The sequence below is a fragment of the Gorilla gorilla genome, chromosome 17 (assembly GCF_029281585.2).
Source record: "Gorilla gorilla gorilla isolate KB3781 chromosome 17, NHGRI_mGorGor1-v2.1_pri, whole genome shotgun sequence".
NCBI lineage: Eukaryota > Metazoa > Chordata > Mammalia > Primates > Hominidae > Gorilla > Gorilla gorilla.
The window spans coordinates 28,411,263-28,431,141 of NC_073241.2; the positions used below are offsets into that span (position 1 = coordinate 28,411,263).

The 19,879-nt window shown below is 46.2% G+C and overlaps 1 protein-coding gene and 1 pseudogene across 1 annotated transcript in view; one reads left to right on the forward strand and one right to left on the reverse strand.

Moving 5' to 3' along the window:
* The window catches only part of LOC129528455 (immunoglobulin superfamily member 3-like), a 52,732-nt gene that overhangs the window by 10,741 nt on the left and 22,112 nt on the right, over positions 1–19,879 (forward strand). The window contains 4 exon segments of the mRNA XM_055368849.1: positions 2,706–3,083; positions 4,961–5,371; positions 10,814–11,203; positions 18,134–18,535. Of these exon segments, the coding sequence (XP_055224824.1) occupies positions 2,706–3,083; positions 4,961–5,371; positions 10,814–11,203; positions 18,134–18,535 (1,581 nt within the window).
* On the reverse strand, positions 13,436–14,986 carry LOC129528200 (N-lysine methyltransferase KMT5A-like; annotated as a pseudogene).

Consider the following 19,879-nt stretch of genomic DNA (forward strand, 5'->3'; position numbering starts at 1 on the left):
TCTCTACCAAAGAGAGAAACTTAAAGCTAGTGAGAGCCTTAAGATATTTCATTTGAGCACTTGGCCGGCACCATGTAGGTAGAGACACTTTAAAGTAACAGTGCTTTGCTACACCTGATTTGAATCATCTGTGGAGCTTCAAAAAAAATCCTAATTAATCCTAAGACCAGTTATGTCAGGTGGGGTCCAGGCACTGTTATTTTTTTAAAGCTCCCCAGGTGATTCCAGTGTAGGTCCAGGACTGAGAAGCAGTCCTTGAAGATGCTGGTGTACCCTGACCTGCCTCCAGCCTTCTTTGCAGGAGATGGATGGGGGTTGGTTGTAGTTGCTCTGTCATACAACACTGCAATTCAAAGGATACCTAATGTTATGAATGTAGGTAAAAGGTTTGCAAAATGTTCTGTGTTTCAGGAATACTGCAATCATTTGATTCAAATGTCACCATATGTGTGTGTGTATACAGTCATGGGTCACTTAATGATGGGGACATGTTTTAAAAAATGTGTCGTTAGGCAATTTCATTCTTGTGTGAACATCATAGGGTGTATTTCAACAAACCTAGATGGGATATATATTTTCATTTATATATTTTATTATGGAAAATCAAATGTCCCAGCACTGTTGCTAAATAGCAGTCATTTCCCCTACTTGATCTGCCACGCCAACATTAAGTGCCATATATTAGATCTCTATATATGCTCCATTATAATCTTACAGGATCACTGTTGCACATGTGCTTCCTCATTGACTGAAATGTTATTCAGTGCATGACTGTACATATAGTAAAAATGTTATGCAGCATATTTTAACATACTGATATTACTAATGAGTTGTCCTCATGGTGACTTTAAGTATCATAATTAATGCCATCAACCAAAATATATCAAATAAATTCAGATACCACTTGTTCTGTTTATTTCCTTCCCCTGCCAATTTTTTATTTTTCCTGATTCTGCTGAAGCCAAGATGGGGTTCTGTGTAAGATTTTGTTTGTGAGGAAAGGTTCTGCATGAATTAAAGTTTTGCAAGCCATGGGCATTTTATTGTATGGGCCGTTTTGAGGTCTGTCATCTTGCAGATTAGATTAGCTTACACTGAGGCACAGTCACCTGCTGGGCTGGGCAGAGAGCTGCACTCCACTAGTATTTGAGCTGTCCCAGCTGTTCACCAGCTGGATCCACTTCAGATAGGCATAGCCAGGGCAGCCGCCATTCCCATTTGTGGGGGAAAAGGGAAGCTATCACAAGAATGGGCTGCAGCTGTGGGATGAGGTGGGCAGCCCAGCGATGGTGTCATTGTCAAGGGGCCATTGAAATGTCCTTAAGCAGTCATTGGCCAAATCCTGTCCTCTATGGATCCAGAGCCACAGAATGTTCCAGCAGAAATATGTCTTAGCCAGCAGCTCTTTATTGAGGACTGATTGTGGGCTAGGCTCTGTGCTACGGTCTTTACAGATGTTACTAAATCTTCTCAATAACCCTATGAGACAGGCATTATTATCCCAATCTTACTGATGAGAAAACTGAGGCTTAGAGAGGTTAAGCAGCTTATACAAGACCACAGTTAATAAGTGACAAAGCCAGCATCGGAACCCATGCTAGTCCTCTCTAAAGCCTTCTTAGAAATCATGTGATAGATGAGAAGATCAAGGTCTGGAGAAGAAAAGCAAGTTGTCTGAGATGACACAACCAGCTCTAATTGGTGGCAAAGCTGCGCCTATAACTCACCTGCGCTTTTCACAACCTGCAGTACGTGAGCACTGCCGAAATGAAGAGGCAGCGGTGTGCCCCTCCCACCTTCTGAGTGGCTCAGGCACAATCAGTGTTGAGTTGGCATGAAATGAGAACTTAAACTCACCATGCCACTTTAAGAAGAACATGGAGAAGGCAGGCAGAAGTGACCTTGGAGAACAGTATCTGAGCCAGAAGGCAGGAGGTCAGCGGGGGAGTCTTGAGTGGGAAACTCAAGGGTAGCCTGACTGTCCTTGTCACAGGTTTAGCTGGGCACTGTTAGTTCCCCCCTTTGTCAGTTTGTGGGAATCTGGGCATCAGGGATCTGTTTCAGCCCTTCACATTTGTATTTGGGTGTGCTCAGCTTAAAACGATAGCAGCCTGCAGGAGCTCAGCTCTGCCTCCATTTATGGAGGGAAGAGAAACTAAGGAATGCTCCTTGGGGTGGTGTTGGGGAGCAGCTACATGGGAAAATGAAGGGTGCAGCACCAGTAAAAAGGTGCTCCCAGGACTCCCTCCCAACAGCACTCGGACCAAGGAAGAAGCATTTAATTTCAGCCAGATTTCTAGATGGTTGCTTTTATTTGTTTTCATCTGAATTTGTGCCAAGGATTCAACTTTTCCTGCTTATTTTATTAAAAACTTTATACACAGCATTAATAAATAGATATAAACTGCCATATACATGACAAACAGAGGGGCTAAATGAAATTCCCAAGGGTCAGCTGTTGAGTAAGTAACAAAAGCACATCTTGGCATGATCAAATTCCCATATATGCAAATTAGGGACAGTGCTTTACCACAGAGTGTTTTAATTAATATTTATAAGTCACAGAGTGCCTTTGAAAGGGCCAGTAAGCTGTTTATATTATTATCATGTCACACAAATAACAAACCCTTTGGAGATTGCTGTCTACTTTGCATTTTGGTCTGAGAAGTAAGTCAGCATGTTGCGTGTGTTTCTCTCCCTTGTAGGTGTGGTGTCAGCACAGCGGCAGGTCACCGTTCAGGAAGGACCCTTGTACCGCACGGAGGGCTCCCACATCACTATCTGGTGCAATGTGAGTGGCTACCAGGGACCTTCTGAGCAGAATTTCCAGTGGTCCATTTACCTGCCTTCGTCGCCAGAGCGAGAGGTGCAGATCGTCAGCACCATGGACTCTTCCTTCCCCTATGCCATCTACACCCAGCGCATCTGCGAAGGGAAGATCTTCATAGAAAGAGTCCAGGGGAACCCAACCCTATTGCACATCACAGATCTTCAGGCCCGGGATGCCGGAGAATATGAATGCCACACACCCAGCACCGATAAGCAATACTTTGGGATTTACAGTGCAAAGATGAACCTAGTGGGTAAGGAGAAGCTGTCTTCACGTTGCCAGCGTCTGGCCTGACTCAGTTCTTTAGTAGTGTAATTTTGCTTTATGCCATGCATTTGACTTTAAAAAAAATCCCAAAACTCCCAACATATTTTAGGGGTCAACAGATAGCACAAGGAAACTAAATTTCTGTGTTCACTTCTAAATAATAGGTGGTTGAGGGTGAAACTTTAAAAAGATCTAATACAGATGTTAAGAATTTCATAAGTTAACTAACTCTGTAACTGGTGAAAAGGGATATGAAAATATAAGGCAAGGACGTTTGTGGTTGATGATCTGAATGACAAGGAAGGTGAGACTTATGACATCAGTTGGAAGAGAGGAGAAACCTCTCGGAAGGATAGGCCTTTGGGTAGCTCTGAGACCCACGGGGCACTGCTGAAGCAGGAAGCACATGTGGCTGCGGGTCCTTGCTCAGACCTTGTACATTGAAGGTCCTTTGGCTCCATGCGTAAGGAACTATGAACTGGCTGTCTCCCTTGTTGCTCCTTAATGCTGAAGGAAACATGAGGAAGAGGGATGCAGGAGCTTCCAGTGTGGGCAGCACTGGTCACAGTGTTTGCCAGTGTCAAAGGGTTAACCATATCAAGGCTGTTCTGTTTTTCTGCCTATCTTAATGTCCAGTTTTTATTATCACAACTAAGCAGTGGGTGTTGCTAGTTCTTTTATTAATACACATACTATCATTTGTTTATTTTTCCTTTCTCTAACTAGTCTGTGTCCCAGCAGGAGACCTTTTATTTTTCATGTGTGTGTGTGTGTGTGACAGAGTTTCACTCTTGTTGCCCAGGCTGGAGTGCAATGGGGCTCACTGCAACCTCCACCTCCCTGGTTCAAGCAGTTCTCCTGCCTCAGCTTCCTGAGTAGCTGGGATTAGAGGCATGCACTACCATGTCCGGCTAATTTTGTATTTTTAGTAGAGACGGGGTTTCTCCATGTTGGTCAGGCTGGTCTCGAACTCCCGACCTCAGGTGATCCGCCTCCCTCAGCCTCCCAAAGTATTAGGATTATAGGTGTGAGCCACTGCACTTGGCCGTTCCCAGCAGGAGACCTGTAAGACCCAATCCTTGGGTGAGAACAGGGAGAAAACACATACTAGTTGTGACTAGGGTACTCTCATCATACAGAGAGGTGGTGCTATTTAATCTCCAGAAAGGTGCAAGCAAGGATCAGGGTATGATTCTGACCAAGGGATCACGGAGAAAATCTCTTCTCTTGCCTGAATCTCTCCAGACTGTGGCTTCCTTCCAGTGAGGACCCCTTTGATCGATGAATTACGTGAAAATTAAACCCACTAAAAATAGGGTATGATGATTATTGTTTCTACCAAAAATGGTTTTTTAAAAAAATCATCTTCCTAGGGCTGCATTGCTGAAGTAAGTTACAGGATGGGTATGTGGGAAGGAAAGAAAGGATGTTGTATAGAAATGTAAAACTAAAAGTTCCAGGAGGTATTTCCATTAGAGGATCAGTCAGAAGTGAAGTTAAAGTATCTCAAAGCAGTGCCAGAATCAACAACAAATGTTATTTGACCTATAAGACAATTGTTTAAAGACAGTATTTTCAGGGAGTTCATTTATTATGTAATATGAAATACACCCCATGTTTTATCCAAGTGTTATTAAAATTCGAGACAGGTAAGTGTAAGCACCAAATAATGCATTTCCAAATCTGAACAGAAAACTTTCTGTTTATGTGCATTTGGGGCTGTCTGTGGCCTTGAATCGATGGTTCAAGGATGACTGTTAGGGACGCAGTGCAGTGACACCTGCGTGGAATGGGAGCTTAGCCCCGGGAGTCTCAGATTCTGTGGCTTTGTGACTGCAGTCTCAGGACATTTCTGTGTTGCAGTGATCCCAGACTCCCTGCAGACCACTGCCATGCCCCAGACTCTGCACAGAGTGGAGCAGGACCCACTGGAGCTCACTTGTGAGGTGGCCTCGGAGACCGTTCAGCACAGCCACCTGTCTGTGGCCTGGCTCTGGCAGAAAGTTGGCGAGAAGCCCGTGGAGGTCATCTCCCTGAGCCGAGATTTCATGCTTCACTCCGGCAGCGAATATGCCCAGAGGCAGAGCCTGGGGGAGGTGCTGCTGGACAAGCTGGGGAGGACCACCTTCCGCCTCACCATCTTCCACCTGCAGCCTTCTGACCAGGGCGAGTTCTACTGCGAGGCCGCCGAGTGGATCCAGGATCCGGATGGGTCATGGTATGCTATGACCCGAAAGCGTTCCGAGGGAGCCGTGGTCAACGTCCAGCCAACTGGTCAGTCCCTCTGAGCCTCTTGTCCTGTCCTTTACTTGGTGGTGAAAGCTGTCAGATACTGGGAGAATGTGGAGACTCCTTCTTTGGGCACCTCTACCAGGACGGCAGGTTTTCATGTGAAGTTAAAGCAGGTCTTGTGTGCGGCCGGAGGGAGCTGAGGGATGTGCGGGACATAGGTATCCTAAGACCTGAGTCACAGGCAGGTGCCACACAGACTGAATCCTGCTTAGAGACATGCTTTCTTCCACCTATGTGGTGTTTACACTTTTTTGAATTAGAAACTCATTTTAAAAATTGGGAGATTTCTGAGAAACCATTTGTATCTTAAAACTCTGGGCTTTCATTCCCATTAGCCACAGTTGCTGCCCCGTTTAATGATGTTGCCTTCCTTGGGTACCCATCTGGTTTCATTTGCAGAAGCCATTTGAGATAATGAGACTTCCATCCAAGGTCTAACATTATGAACTAGAGAAATTTTGGCTTAAATTATTATTTTTTATCTAATAATAGTCTTTGGTGATATTTTGTAATTTCCAAAATGCTTTATCACGTATTACTTCACCATCCCCCAGACGTTCTGTGAGGTGAGTAGGTGGTAGTACTCCTATTTTGCAGGTGAGGATGCTGAATGCAGATTACTTTATGTTGGGGCTCAAGAGGAGTCATAGGGCATGTTGATGAGGCCAGTCTGAGAGTACCAAGTTCCACTGTAGATGTTTTCTTAAGTGAAGGCCTGGAAGCGGTCCTTAAGAGGTTGCATGATGTCTTTAGACACCATCATTTGTCTTGAGGCAAAATGATGGTGGCACAGCCAGCTGAAACCCTCCCTGACTTCTCTTGGTATCTCCTGTGGCCCCAGACTCTACTCCCCAGTCTCATGAGCCCACCAGGCTCCAGGCCAGAGCTGACAGCTGTTGCTGGCTGCCTCTGCTGGGCTGAGGGCAGGTTCTCACATGGGCCTTCAGTTCCCCCAGCTTTGATGGGAGCGTGGTTGTTGTGCCATCACTAAGTTGGTGATGAGTGGCCTGAAAGCCTTTCCTTGTGCGGATGCTCACTTCCAGTGAGGACTGTGGTGGTTCTGGTGAGTGAGTGTGGCTTTGTGGGAAATGAGCTGGTGAGTTGCAGTACAGGTGGGGTCCTTCTTCAGGACCTGTCTCTTGGGCTCCCTGTCCCATTTGCTGCAGTTAGTTGTCTGGGTCTTTGCATACTTTCTCTGCCATTCTAGAGTAATGCCTCAGACTCAGCTAACAGTACACATTTTGGGGCTTCTTCCCAGAAGTCTTCAATTGGAGGCTCCTGGGATGGGACCTGGGAAGCTGGATTTCTGGCATGCTTCCCAGGTGATTCTTCTGCTATCTACATTTTTTTCAAGCAAAGCTTCTAGGGCAGAAGCAATTCTCTGGACATCACTTTAATAAGTCATCTAATGGATGTGAAATCTTTTACCATAGGGGTTGGTAGGGATAGGGAGCACTTTATCTGCTCTGTAGGACATTTAGCTGCTTCTGGATTTTTCAGTATTAAAAAATCTATCCATGGGGCTTTATTTTATATTTATCCTTTCCCTTCCTGGATAGTTTTAAGATCAACTTCAAAAATTTGGGCCAAATTTTGAGTCTTAATGCTTTTAAATTAGGTTGCATCAGTTAATCTTCTTTATTTTAATCTTACCAATTTGGAATTAGAACTTTTTGAATTTACCCTGAAAATGTATCTAGACTAAGCCATCAAAAGGAAAACTAAGTGAAAAAAATTTGATGACTTCACTCTGCATTCCTGTGCTGTTTAGGTTCAGCAGTTGCATCTCCAACTCTACCCTTCTCAGTTTATTTCAGTAAACATGTAGCCAGTCTCCACAGCATTGAAGGTGTGATGGTGATAGGCATTAAGGGCTTCAAAGATGACTAGCACTGGTCCCTGCACTTAGGCAGACCTGAGAACCAATGGACAAGTAAAATGTGCTAAGTGCATTGATAGCATTTGTTTAGAGTGCTCTGGGAATACCGGAAATAGGAAGTGTTCTTGCCACCATAGTTTTCTCTGAATGGGATGGTTGATAAGACAAATCCAGGAACACCAATAAGTTTCTTGACTTGAACTGAGTCTGGAAGCTTGAGGAGTCAGCAGTAGAAGAAGCATAAAAGTGCAAAAGTGTTTGATATGTTTGGCAAGCAGAAAGGAGTCAAGTATGACTAGTTCCAGATGTTGAGTTCCAGATGTGTGTGATGAGAGGAAAGGGAGCCCAAAGCCCCAAATGCAGTGATATAGAGCCGGGGCTTGACTCTGTGGGCCAAGAGTTTTCAAGCTGTTCTTGGAACCCTGGAAGCCCCTCAAAGGTGCCTAGGAGGTTAGACATGGGTGTGTGTTGGTCTTCATGTGCATGTGTGCATACCCAGGAGTGCAGGGAGAAGGCATGCGAGGGCCTGGGTGGTCCCCCCTTGCTTCAACTATGTTTGGCAGCAGAAGATTTTATATGAATAAAAAGTCCCCTTCCTTTGTCCTCTTCTTCATGAAGTTTGAAGACCTCTGCTGCAGACAGCTGGAGAGGAGGTAGAGATTTTTAAGCAGGGAGTAAGACAATCAGATCAGGGTTTCAGAAAGAAAAACCTATGGAGGCCACCTGGAGGTTGATTAAATCCGTTGCATCTGAAGCCAAGAGACCAGGTAGAAAAGAGCTAATAAGAGCCAAGGCTAGGTCAGTGGGTGCCAGAGGTGAAAGAATAAAGAGCACAATGGAAGGAGGGGTCCAACTGTCTAGAAGCCCAGGGGCTGGGGCTGTGGCTCTGGGGGTTCCTTGAACTGTGGGAGGGAAGGAACAATAATGAGGACATGCGGGACCTTTGCATTTGTGGCAGCATTGGCTGCCTTTTCTTTTTGTAAATTCTAATGAAAGAGCCCATCCATCAGATAGACTCTGATAGAGATGCTCAGTATGCGAAACACCCAGTGGGTCCTCAGACATAGGGGTCTGGGGCTCAGAGACCGAGCCTGAGAGTGATCAGGGCCCTGGAAGAGCCCATGGGGTTAAAATGGGAAAGGGCCTGGGAGAACAGCAGCAGTAAGAGGTGACCAGAGAAACAGGTGAGAGAGTGGAACAGAATGGGCAGGCCAGCAAGAAGAAGAGCAGGAGAGAAGGGATCACAGAGCAGGCTCAGAGGCCTCAACCTGCTTAAGGAAAGCCTTTGGTTAGGATGGGGGTAGGGGTAGGGGTAGGGTGGATCATTCGTGACATTTGCTAAGTCAGTGAAGCCTAATTTCAGTGAGATGAAGTGGAAGGGGTATTGGAAAAAGCACAGGTCAGTTTCTAGAGATGTAATTGACTGGGCATAACCAAGGGCAGAAACGGGGGTGATGCGGGTAAATCTTGTGTCTTCAACCTGGGAACATGAAGGTGTCACCAAGGCATGGGGGGATTCCCCTGAGATAAGCAGAGTCTTTGGCCGCTGAAAGAAGAAAGCCAGAGTTACAGCCAGGCTAACCTGGAGCAATGGAAAGGTCTGAGGTCTAGGGTACCCCTTGCACAGCTCCAGTGGTGTTTATGTGGAAGGAGTGCTTTTCTGCCATTGATGTCGGGTTATAAATGACTAATTGGGTTGACGTGAGAGATAATATCCAGCAGATAACACGGGGACTGTCCCATATGGGTGTGTTCATCCAGGCAGATGGTGGCAGAGTGAAATGTGCTTCCTTCAATCCATGCCTCTTAAGACTGGTCTCTTGGGAGCTGGAAGCTGTGACGGCAGCTACTTCATTGGAGGGGAGGCCCTGGAGTTGATGACGTGGTTTTCCCTGTCAGGAAGTTTGGCTGCTAGAGGAAGTAGTTAGGTCACTGGAAAGAAGGGGTGTTTGCAGCAGGACACTGGCCTATATCGGGGGGAGGGGCTGGAGAGCCTGAGGAGTGGGAGGGGTAAAGCTGAGCTGGGGCTGGAAAAGAGGAATGTGGATGCTGCTCATTCGTGACTCTTATGTTTTCTCGGGGAAACAGAAACCTCGTCCGCTTGAAGAGTGCCTAGGACGGGATGAATGGGCAAGATCTTGAAGATAGTGGGAAAGACTAGACATGCCAGTCTAGGGAAGGCAGACAAGGTCAGAGCTAATGAATCTACATGGAATTCAAACATCTCTGCCATGAGATTTTTTCCACCTCAGTGTTCTTTTTAGAGGAACAGAGCTAGAACTGGGCAGTGGTCACAGCTCCAGTCCCTAACCCTTAACTCCGTTTTCTTCCCCCTGACTTCTGCCCTGGGTGCCTATGAGATACGATAGCTATCTAATGGGATTAATAGCCACTGTACACTGGTACACCGGTTGTGGTGATGCTGTTAGTGGTGATGAGCCCCTCTTTGGTCACCCCCTCACGCCTGGTTAAACACCCAACTCAACAAAAATTAGCCAGATATGGTGGCTACTCCGGAGGCTGAGGTGGGAGGATGGCTGGAGCCTGGGAAGTCGAGGCTGCAGTGAGCCATGATCATGCCACTACACTCCAGCCTGGGCAACAGAGCGAGACCCTGTCACAATAAATAAGTAAATAAATAAAAATTTAAAAAACACCTAGCTCTTTGGAGGCTGCTTGGGTTTAGTAATAATTTCAGAGGCTGTCTGGCTTTCAGCAGAAGTAGGTACTTTCCTACTAAAGTACCTACTAAGTACTTCCTAAGTGGGAAAGTACCTACTAAGGTTTAACCAGGCGTGAGTACTTTGTAGGTACTTTCCCACTAAAGTAGGTACTTTCCTACTAACGTAAGTACTTAGTAGGTACTTCAGTGGGAAAGTACCTACTTCCATTGAAATCTGCCTAAAGATTTGATCTGACAGGTGGTAAACTAGTGAACAGACATTAGTTTTTATTTTTTCTATGTAATTCTGTTAGGGTTTTGTCATAGCTACATCTTATTTCTAGTATTCACATGGCGGGGGGTAGAGAGGGAATTTTAATCTTTGAGCATTTGTTAGGATTGGGCCAGCACCTAGGCCACTCTGTAATTTTTTCCCACAGACCTCAGTGGGGTAAGTCTTACAATATCTGCTGAAAATGTTTATAATGCTGTTGCTTAAATAGAGTTCTGGGTGCATATATCAAGGCTAGATATTTGTAATCCACCATTTGAGTGATATTAGTAGCTTCTCACTGAACTGGGGGTCTCATGCAAGACATCTAAAGCTTCAGACTGAGCCCCATTGGTTTAACTGGGGTAACAGTTTGCTTAGACCGTCTGGGCTGAAGTAGTTTTGAATTCTGTCTGTGATATTCAGGCGTTTCTCTGGACCTCAGATAACCTGGGTCTGAGTTGGATTTTACTCTCAAGCCAAGTGCTGTGGTCCTCCCCGCAATTAGTATTGTAAAGAAGAGGAAGGATAGTGGGAATGTGCTAATGTGGTTTAGTTGGCTGGGGCCCTCATTCACCCAGAATGTGTCTCTTTTCTTAATTATTCTCTCAGACAAAGAATTCACTGTTCGGCTGGAAACAGAGAAGCGGCTGCACACGGTGGGCGAGCCGGTGGAGTTCAGATGCATCCTGGAGGCTCGGAATGTTCCCGACCGTTACTTTGCTGTCCCCTGAGCCTTCAACAGCTCGCTCATCGCCACCATAGGCCCTAACGCTGTGCCTGTCCTCAACAGCGAATTTGCTCACCGGGAAGCCAGGGGACAGCTTAACGTGGCCAAAGAGAGCGACAGTGTCTTTGTGCTGAAGATCTACCACCTCCGCCAGGAAGATAGAGGGAAATACAACTGCCGGGTGACTGAGCGAGAGAAAACCGTGACGGGGGAATTCATTGATAAGGAGAGCAAGCGTCCCAAGAACATCCCCATCATAGTCCTCCCCCTCGGTAAGTAGAGAGATGTGCTGCTTTCTTCTCCTTTGGCTCAGCATCATTTAGGAGAGGTAGGGGGAGAGAGAATAGTGTGGTGAGGGTGAGGGGAGACAGATGGAACCCTCGAGGTTAATGCAGAGCTGGGGGAAAAACCGTTGAGCCTCTCTTCCCTGTTGTAGCCCACCTGCCTACATTTAGCAGTCTCCCCATAGCAGAGGATCAGGATCAGGGGTGTCCAGGATCAGGGTGTCCAGATAGGGCTGGGCATAGGCCTATCTGATTGCTAGCAGCCCTGTGCATACACAAGCAGTGCCAGCTCAGCTTGGAGGGAAACCAGGAATCCCAGAAAGCTGTTTGCTCTTGTGTGGGAATCAAGTCCCAGAAGAAGTGGGTAGATAGATGCCTGCCTTGAAATCTCACTTAAGGAGAGCAGGTCATTTATGGGAGGATTTTAAATCATAAAGTGCATTATTAAGGATTTGCCATCTGGGTTTTTCAGGTATAAAGGCTGGCATTTCCCTAAATGGCTTTTTCCCTGTTGAAATTGTGTTTCTAAAAGTCAGTGGACAGGACCTCTCACATCTTCCTGGAGCATAGCCTTTTAAGCTTAGCTGATTTCTGAGGCTGCCTCAGTGGGCTCCCAGCCTTCATGTAGACTGGCCTTGTGTGGGTGGGTAGTGGCCATTGCTAGGGATTCCAGAAACTACCGGTGTTTGCTTGTGTTGTGTTTAAACGTTCACAGTATCAAGATATTCTTATTAATCTCATTCTCCCATAGTTCTGTTTTTAGTAAAGAGAATAAAAACCTATGATGCTCTAATTTTAAACAAGTGGTAAAGTTTTAAGACTAACCTTTAACCTTTTCTCAGCTGCTAAAACTATTCTTTCTCTGAGGCTTGTAATAATTTCCTTTACTTTTCATTTATATGTTTTACTATTTAAAATATTTCTCTTCAAGTGTGAAGTAGAAAGTAGCCATAGGGGTCCTCTTGTCAGTCTTTTCTTCTTTTCCCATCAACTGGATTATTTTCTTTTATGCTTATTATTATTTTGTTAAAAACCATGCACACACATATCTAATTATCTTTTTTTTTTTCCTGGCAATAAATATTTTAATTTGTTTCATTTTTATGATGACAAATAATTTTCAAGTTTATTTCCTTGTTTAAATACAAAGCTAAACCACAAACAGGTACAATCAAGACATTGTGTCTCACATTTATACTCCCATCGGATCCTCTTCCAATTTGCTGACCACTGACCAGGCTAGCGGGGTGGGGGGTTTGGGAGGGAAGACTTTCTTAGGTAACACCGTCGTAAGGCCTGAGGTGGGGTTGGGGGGAAATCAAAGATGAGGACAGGCTCTCATACCTGTCTCCATTCACATTTACCTGGGACCAGGGTGGGCAGGAGACACCAGGTCATGGCTCCTGAGCCCCGGCCCCCTGGACTGAAGGGACAGTGTGTGAGAATCAGTTCTGTGAAGGGCGGGAGGAAGCAGCCACCTATTCCTCCTGCCTTCACAGTTAAGGTGAAAACCTTAGCCCTATCCTTGATTCCTGGGGGCTGCCGGGCCCTGTGTGCTCCCCTGCACACCTGGGTGCCTTTCTGAGGCTGGCAGCAGCGGCTGGGGTCAGGGGTCCTGGGCTCCTAGGCTCACACTTCAGCTCAGTTGCGTCCTTGCAGGAGGACACTGGGTATCTGACAAACACAAGGCCTCGACAGCAGGTCTGGAACTTTCAACCCCAGCAGGATGAGGGGGAATGGGGGTGGATGTCAGGTAAGTAATTTCTGGTTCCACTACAAAACTTTATTTTTGATTAGAGTACCATTCTCAATCTCTTCTACAAAAAGCAAAAAAAAGCAAAAAAAAAAAAAAAAAGCAGCCACTTCAATCACTTCAAGACCTATATACATGTAAGTTGTTTTCGTGGTTTTTTTAAAATTATTTTTAATTTTTATTATTATTTTTAAAATAAATTCAGTGTTCACATTTCTATAAAGAATTAACCTAGTGTCAGGAAACCCTGCCCCAGCAGGGCAGGTAAGCAACACTCTCCCTGCCCACATCTAGTTTGATTTCGCGCCCTGATGCTTCAAGGTGCCCAGAAAAGCGGCAGCTTGTGGAAGAGGAAATCTATGCCCGGCCCGTGCTTGGGGCCAAGGGCTCAGTAAGCTTTCAAGAAAACAGAGGGGAAGACTAGCTTACTGCAAAAACCTTTTAAAAAAATATTCATACACTTCAGTGAGCGCCTGTAGAGACGTTAGGAGAACAAGAGCTTGGAAACATCCCGTCCAGGCCATTGGGAGGCAGCGTCTTCCTCACACCCCGTCCCTGGATGTCGGGGGTGCAGGGGGAAGGTCCCGGCTCTTCCACTGGAGAAAGGAGACTCACCTAGCTTCCTAGTTCATGTTTGACTATTTCCTCTAAAACCTGTGCTGAGTCTTTGACTGCATGCACGGGAAGCACAAACGTTCGGCTTGTATGCAAAAGAAAGTACAAAAACAACTAGAATATAAAAGTTTTGGTAATATAAGGCCATCTGTTCAAGTCCACCTTGGAAACCTGTAACAGATATTTAAATACTACAGTGAAAAGGCATCTTAATATACTTTTTAAAAACATCTGAAGTAATCCGCTAAGATTAAGTGTGTAAAAAAAAATTCAATTCCCTTTGAGGGCACTTTGTCCTTTGAAGAAGGGAAAGTGGGGCGGGGAGGGCGCGGGGCCCACCGGTTAATGCTTCAGCCACGGGTGGGCTTCAATGGAAGCCTTGCTGCGGTCCCCATAGTCATACAGGAGCTCCTCCCCAGCCGCCATGTCTTGGGAGGCGATGAGGGTGAGGTGAGGTACGCCGTCGATGTCGTGCAGTTTGGTTTGGCAGTTCCCACATTTGCTGTGACTGATCGGTCTTCCTAGGCAATTTGTCTCTCTAGTTGCATCCACGCAGTAGGTTTTGCTCAGATACTGAAAATAGTACATGTAGCAGCACGTGGAAGGGTCCTGTGCGTACAGAGCCTCCCGTTTCTTGGAGTCGGTGATCTCGATGAGGTCCCCGTGGTATTCCACCACAAAGTCACCCCGGGAGAACTGCTTGGTGGCAATCACACCCCTGCCTTTGCCATCGATGAGGTCAATCTTCATTCCTTCTTCCTTCCCACTTTCAATCAATTCATCTATTCTTTTCCTTTCTTCAGACTGCAACTCGGCTTTGCTCTTCCTGGAGCTCCTTTGGACAGGGTAGAAATCCGTAAGTTTGCGATTCTGTTGCGTTTTTCCTTGAGCTTTTTTTCGGGGGGCCTGTTTGCCCTTGATGGGCTTTTTCAGGGCTTGCTTGGCGATGGCTGCATTGGTGGAATCACAAGATGAGGGTGGAGTTTTTGGAGGTTCTGCTGCTTCAGATTTTTGGTTTGGAAAAGGTACCAGGGGACCTCTCCTGGCGTCTTTGATCTTCTGTTCCTCGGACTTCATGGCGCTCCGTACTGCGTTCCCAGCATTTCTTTTCTCTTCTCGTTTCCTGTAGATTCCGGCTAATGGTTTCCCCTGGCATTTGACTTGGTGATGTGTAACTGAGTTCTCTTCCTGAAGGGGGAAACGCATTCCAGAGCATTTGTTCGGGCTCATGTAGGAATAGATCTTTGACTGCCCGGTAAATACGTTCTCCCGTCGGTGCGGGACCTCCCCGGGCCCCTCCGCTCCACCATCTCCGGGCCCGGAGCCGTCGCTGCCACCGCCACCGCCGCCGCCGCCGCCGCCGCCTCCACCGCGCGGGGCTTGGACATCTTCCTGCCTGCAGCCCGGCCAGGCCCATGGCAGCGCGCCCCGCGCCCTAGCCGCCGCCGCTACCGGGCCACCACCGCTGCCGCTGCCGCTGCTGCTGCTGCTGCCGCCGCCACCAGCGCTGCCGCGGCGCCCCGGGGAAGGGCCGGCAGCGCCCCATGGCGCCCCCTTCCCCCGTGGCCGGCAAGGCAGGGCCCGGCACCCGCGCACCGCGGCAGCCCCGGGCCGCCCGGGGTGAGGCACACAGGGAGGGAGGCGCAGGCGGTGCGTCCTCAGCAGCCCGCCCGCCCGCCCGCCCGCCCGCTCCACCTAATTATCTTGAAATTCTTTTGTTTCTTAGCCTTTTCCGCCCTGCAATGCCTAGCATGGTGCTTTGCATAGAGTAGGTGCTTGCTGAATACCGTACAACTGAAATTATTGAATTGAATGCCCACTGTCTTTACTATTTTCCTGTCAGTCTGTGCTTGCCTTAACCACGGACTCTCTACTTTTAAATCTGCAACTAATTCCTCATTGTTTTCTAAGGATCAAGTGAAGGGCAGCCACGCTGTTTACTTCCTATATTTTTTGTACTAAGATTTCCCCCAACCCCTTCTGAGAACTGGTTTGATTATCTGTGGCCTGCTATATTGCTTTTCCAGCAGATAACTGGGTAGTTAAAATCCCCCAGCACCACCAGATGCTGTCCCAAGGCCACTTGGGTAAGTCGGCTGAAGAACAACAACAATCACATCGGTAATGGTGATAATGCCTTGGATTTTAATGGCGCTTTTCCTCCTAAGAGACCAAAGTGCTTCTGCATATATCATCTTCTCCGCTCCCACCTCTCAAATCCTCGTAGAGGCCAATATGATATCCATCGAATGAATGAAGAAATCAGAGCACCACACAGGAAGTGACAGAGCTGATTGTTCAGTTAGTGGTTGAGCTTGCATTGCATTAGGAAATATTTGCTTCTAACTCCACACCCACCGCCCTGCGCTTAGCCTGTGCTACACCATCAACTTCCTGATTTGAAATTTCATTTGCGAATGTGTACTCAGATTTTTATTAGTTCTGTCCTAGTTTTCACTTAATCCAGAGAGTTTAAAATTGTCGGCTGCCTTTTCTCAGGCCTGGAGATTCTTGTAAATAGTGTTAGTGGGCAGTGAGGCACCAGGTCTGTAGTTGCCTTTGCCTCAGCTGCTGTAATAAAATAGCATTTCTTCTTGTAGCCCCACATTCTAACTATGTGGGTTTCCAGGCTTGCTCAAGCAACAGAGCACCACCAAACAGTAGCCCTTTCAATCAATGAGCTACGACTTGCGTAAGAGTCCACTGGGATGACAGTAGGGGATGAGAGTAAGGTCCTGCAAGTCATTCTCCTACTTAAGACAAGTGAAAGGATTTTCTTCCTTGATGCTGCAGTTGCCCTTTTAATCCCTTATTTTGAATTGGTAACAGTGGGGATGAGTCTTTAATCTAAAGAGGAATATTGTTGTTATTAATGATGATGAAAAATAATTACCTCATCTAATCCTGTCAATGTCATGCCCTAAGAAGTAGGCACTATTAGTATCTCAATTTTTCACATGAGAAATTGGAGCTTTGGTAGGTTAAGGAAGAACCACAGGATTACAGAGTTAGGAAGTCTCCAAATGCATCCCCTTAACCATTAGTGCTATAGATGGTGACTGTTCAGGAGCCTGATTATCTCTATGAATCATCCTGGTATGACTCCTGGGGGAGGTTGCCCTCCTGGGAAAATTGCTATTCCCTGCCCCATCCAGACCTTTTATTTTTCACATAAAACACGCACATCCAGAATGGCTAGCAGGCATCCTCACTATAATAAGAGCTACATTTTGAGGCTCAGTGCTCGTCTTTGTTTCTGCTTGTTGGGGAAATAAAGGAGAGAAAAGATTTGATTCAAATGCATTGTTATGTGTATGTGTGTGTTTTCTCTTGGTAATTGGGTGTGCCTCTTAAAATCTGGGATTTGATTTAATTAATTGGTTTAAATTATTGCATGTATTTAATGTGGGTGGTAACCCAAAATTGGAGCCAAATTAGTTACTTTGTGTTCTTTAATACTTACAGACCTTCTGAACTCAATATAGATAATTATACAAAATACTACAGGCATAATTAAAACATATTAGGCTATCTGTGATGCTTATAAAAACAAAGAGTTATGTGGAATAGTAAAATTAATCATGATCATGATGACCAGTTTTTGAAAACCTACTATGTGTTAGGTGAATCTATACGCATCATCTCATTTACTTTTTAATATTTAAAGAATTCTACAATTAAAGGTTGCTCTCTACCTGTCTTACAGAAGAAGAGGCTGAGGCATGTCGAGTTTAAATAATTTGATTGAGTGAATTCAGATAGTTAAGTGAGCAGCAGAGGCTAGATGAGACAGAGAAGGGAGTGGAATCCTTATCCCAAACTTTTGATTGGCCGAATGTTTCTAGAAAGAGAGCAAAGGAGCCCCAGGGCTGACTGGACAGGCGGGAGAGTGGTGGATGACGAGCTGCTGGCTTTGTTTTCTTCCTGTGTGTTAATGAAAGAATGAAAGCCTGCTCCTCATGCACTCTGCGAAACTAGACCATCTGTGCTCCCTTATTACCCACACTTAAGCACACGTTATCATCCAAATACTTACTGTCAGTTTTTTTTTTCATATTTCCTAAATTGTCCTGAAGGACTCAAATGGCACATTATGGATGTTCAGCTTTTATTTGACTGCTGTAGTATCGAATGGTAGGAAGAGGGAAGTGAAGTAGGATTTTGGAGTTACTCTTCTTGCTGAAAATTCAACTTGAAAAACCCTGAACTCCAGCTGAATAGATTACCCAATAAATTGTTTTATGCCCTAATCATCATGCCACTATGTTGTATTTCTTAGGTTCTTATTCAGGCTCTGGTCTTAGAACCTCGTTATCACAGTTCTCTGCACACAGCAAAGAACATCCTAGATTATCAGATCTAAAACCACAGGGAGCAATGCCCAGAACCAGCCAGGGCTTACATCAGCTAGGGTCAGAGTGTTTTTGACCCTCTGAGGCTCACCGTACCTGAATATGATTCCATTTACACCCCTCCTCCTGTTTCCTCTGTGGGGAGGGCGCTGTGGAGACCATAAAGCCTCCAGGGTGTTTCTCTCTCCCTCTTCCTAGAGAGCAGCATCTCCGTGGAGGTGGCCAGCAATGCCAGCGTCATCCTTGAGGGCAAGGACCTGCGCTTCTCCTGCAGCGTCCGCATGGCAGGCAGGCTGCAGGGTCGCTTCTCTGTCATCTGGCAGCTTGTGGACAGGCAGAACCGCCGCAGCAATATCATGTGGCTAGACCGGGATGGCACCGTGCAGCCAGGCTCGTCCTACTGGGAGCGCAGCAGCTTTGGGAGCGTCCAGATGGAGCAGGTGCAGCCCAACTCATTCAGCCTGGGCATCTTCAACAGCAGGAAGGAGGACAAGGGCCAGTATGAATGCCATGTGACTGAATGGGTGCGGGTGGTGGATGGCGAGTGGCAGATTGTTGGGGAGCGCCGGGCCAGCACTCCCATCTCCATCATAGCTCTTGGTGAGTGAGCGGTGGGACTGGCAGTGGGTCTGGCATGGAGACAGCTTCAGTGTCAAACACCTTATCCTGACTTTTGTCTGTCAGAGTTCTAGCAGGAAACTATGGCCAGTCTTTTACCTATACAGTTTGAAGTACTTTCCTTTATATCTATTTTGTTTCTTATAAGGGTTTAATTAATTAAGATAGTGCTAGCAAGGACTAAGGGACCCACAGTGGATGATGGGGCTCCTGAGGGATAGCAATAGCTGTAAGCTGTGACTACTCCTCGTCTGGCTGGGAGAGAGTGATGTTATCAGAACTCCATCCATGTTAGTGAAGCCACCCAGCCATAGTGGTGGCCCCAGGTGGAGGAGCATGGCCACTGCCAGCCTGGCCTTAAAGAGAGCAGAGTGGCTGAGCACTGTGTGGCATGTCTTTCCTGCCCTGCTGCTCAGGGGCCAGCCTTCCTGAAAGAGAGCAGAGAAGGGTATAAAATTATCTGTTGTCATTTATTTAGCATTTACTATGTTCCTGGCTAATCCTTAACACTTAAGCTTAGTTGTCCCATTGAATCCCCACCTAGCCAAGTGACAGACACTTTCATTTTATGGAGGAAACTGAGACTGAGACACATTAAATACTTTGCCTAAGGCTAGAAGTTTCTACTACCTGATGGGGCCCATACCTAACAAAGCTATTCCCTCATTAGCATGGAATGAAAAGATACCTTGAGATTTGCTAAAACCAAGGAAGATTAGATTTGCTTCTCACTGGGGTAAAGAGGCTTCTATCAACATTTATCTGCCTGGATATAAACAGTATATTAGATTTTAAATGACCAGTCTGTGACTTTGCTGGGAAAGAAATTTGTTATGTCAGGTCTTCCTGTTTATCAGGAGACATCGGTTGTCCTCAGCAACTTTATGTCCCACTCCCTGGGACTGTGTCACCACCTTCCTTGCAGGTCGGGATGGTGGTGCTTTTGGATACTTCCAGTAAAGACGGCAGCCCCGAGTGGTTTTTGTCCTTGACAGAGTCCTCCATTTTCTTACCCCTTTGAGATTAGAATTACATTTGTTTTCTAAAGCTTAATCCTAAAGATTGACCTGCTTTTTGCAGTAATTATATGGCTCAGATTTCTGTCTTAGAAACTTCCTCCAGTGATTGCGTTTCCTGATCAGCTCAGTTCCTGTGTCCATACTCAACAACTATGTGGACCCAGTGAGATGGAACTTGGGGGACAACTTTTGGATGTCCAGTACTGGTTTTTTTTTTTTAACCATCCTGGAAGGTTAGGAATGTCCAATGAGTGATTAGAGTTAGTGAGGATTGTTTCTCTAGAAGTAATTTATGGTATCAGGTTAT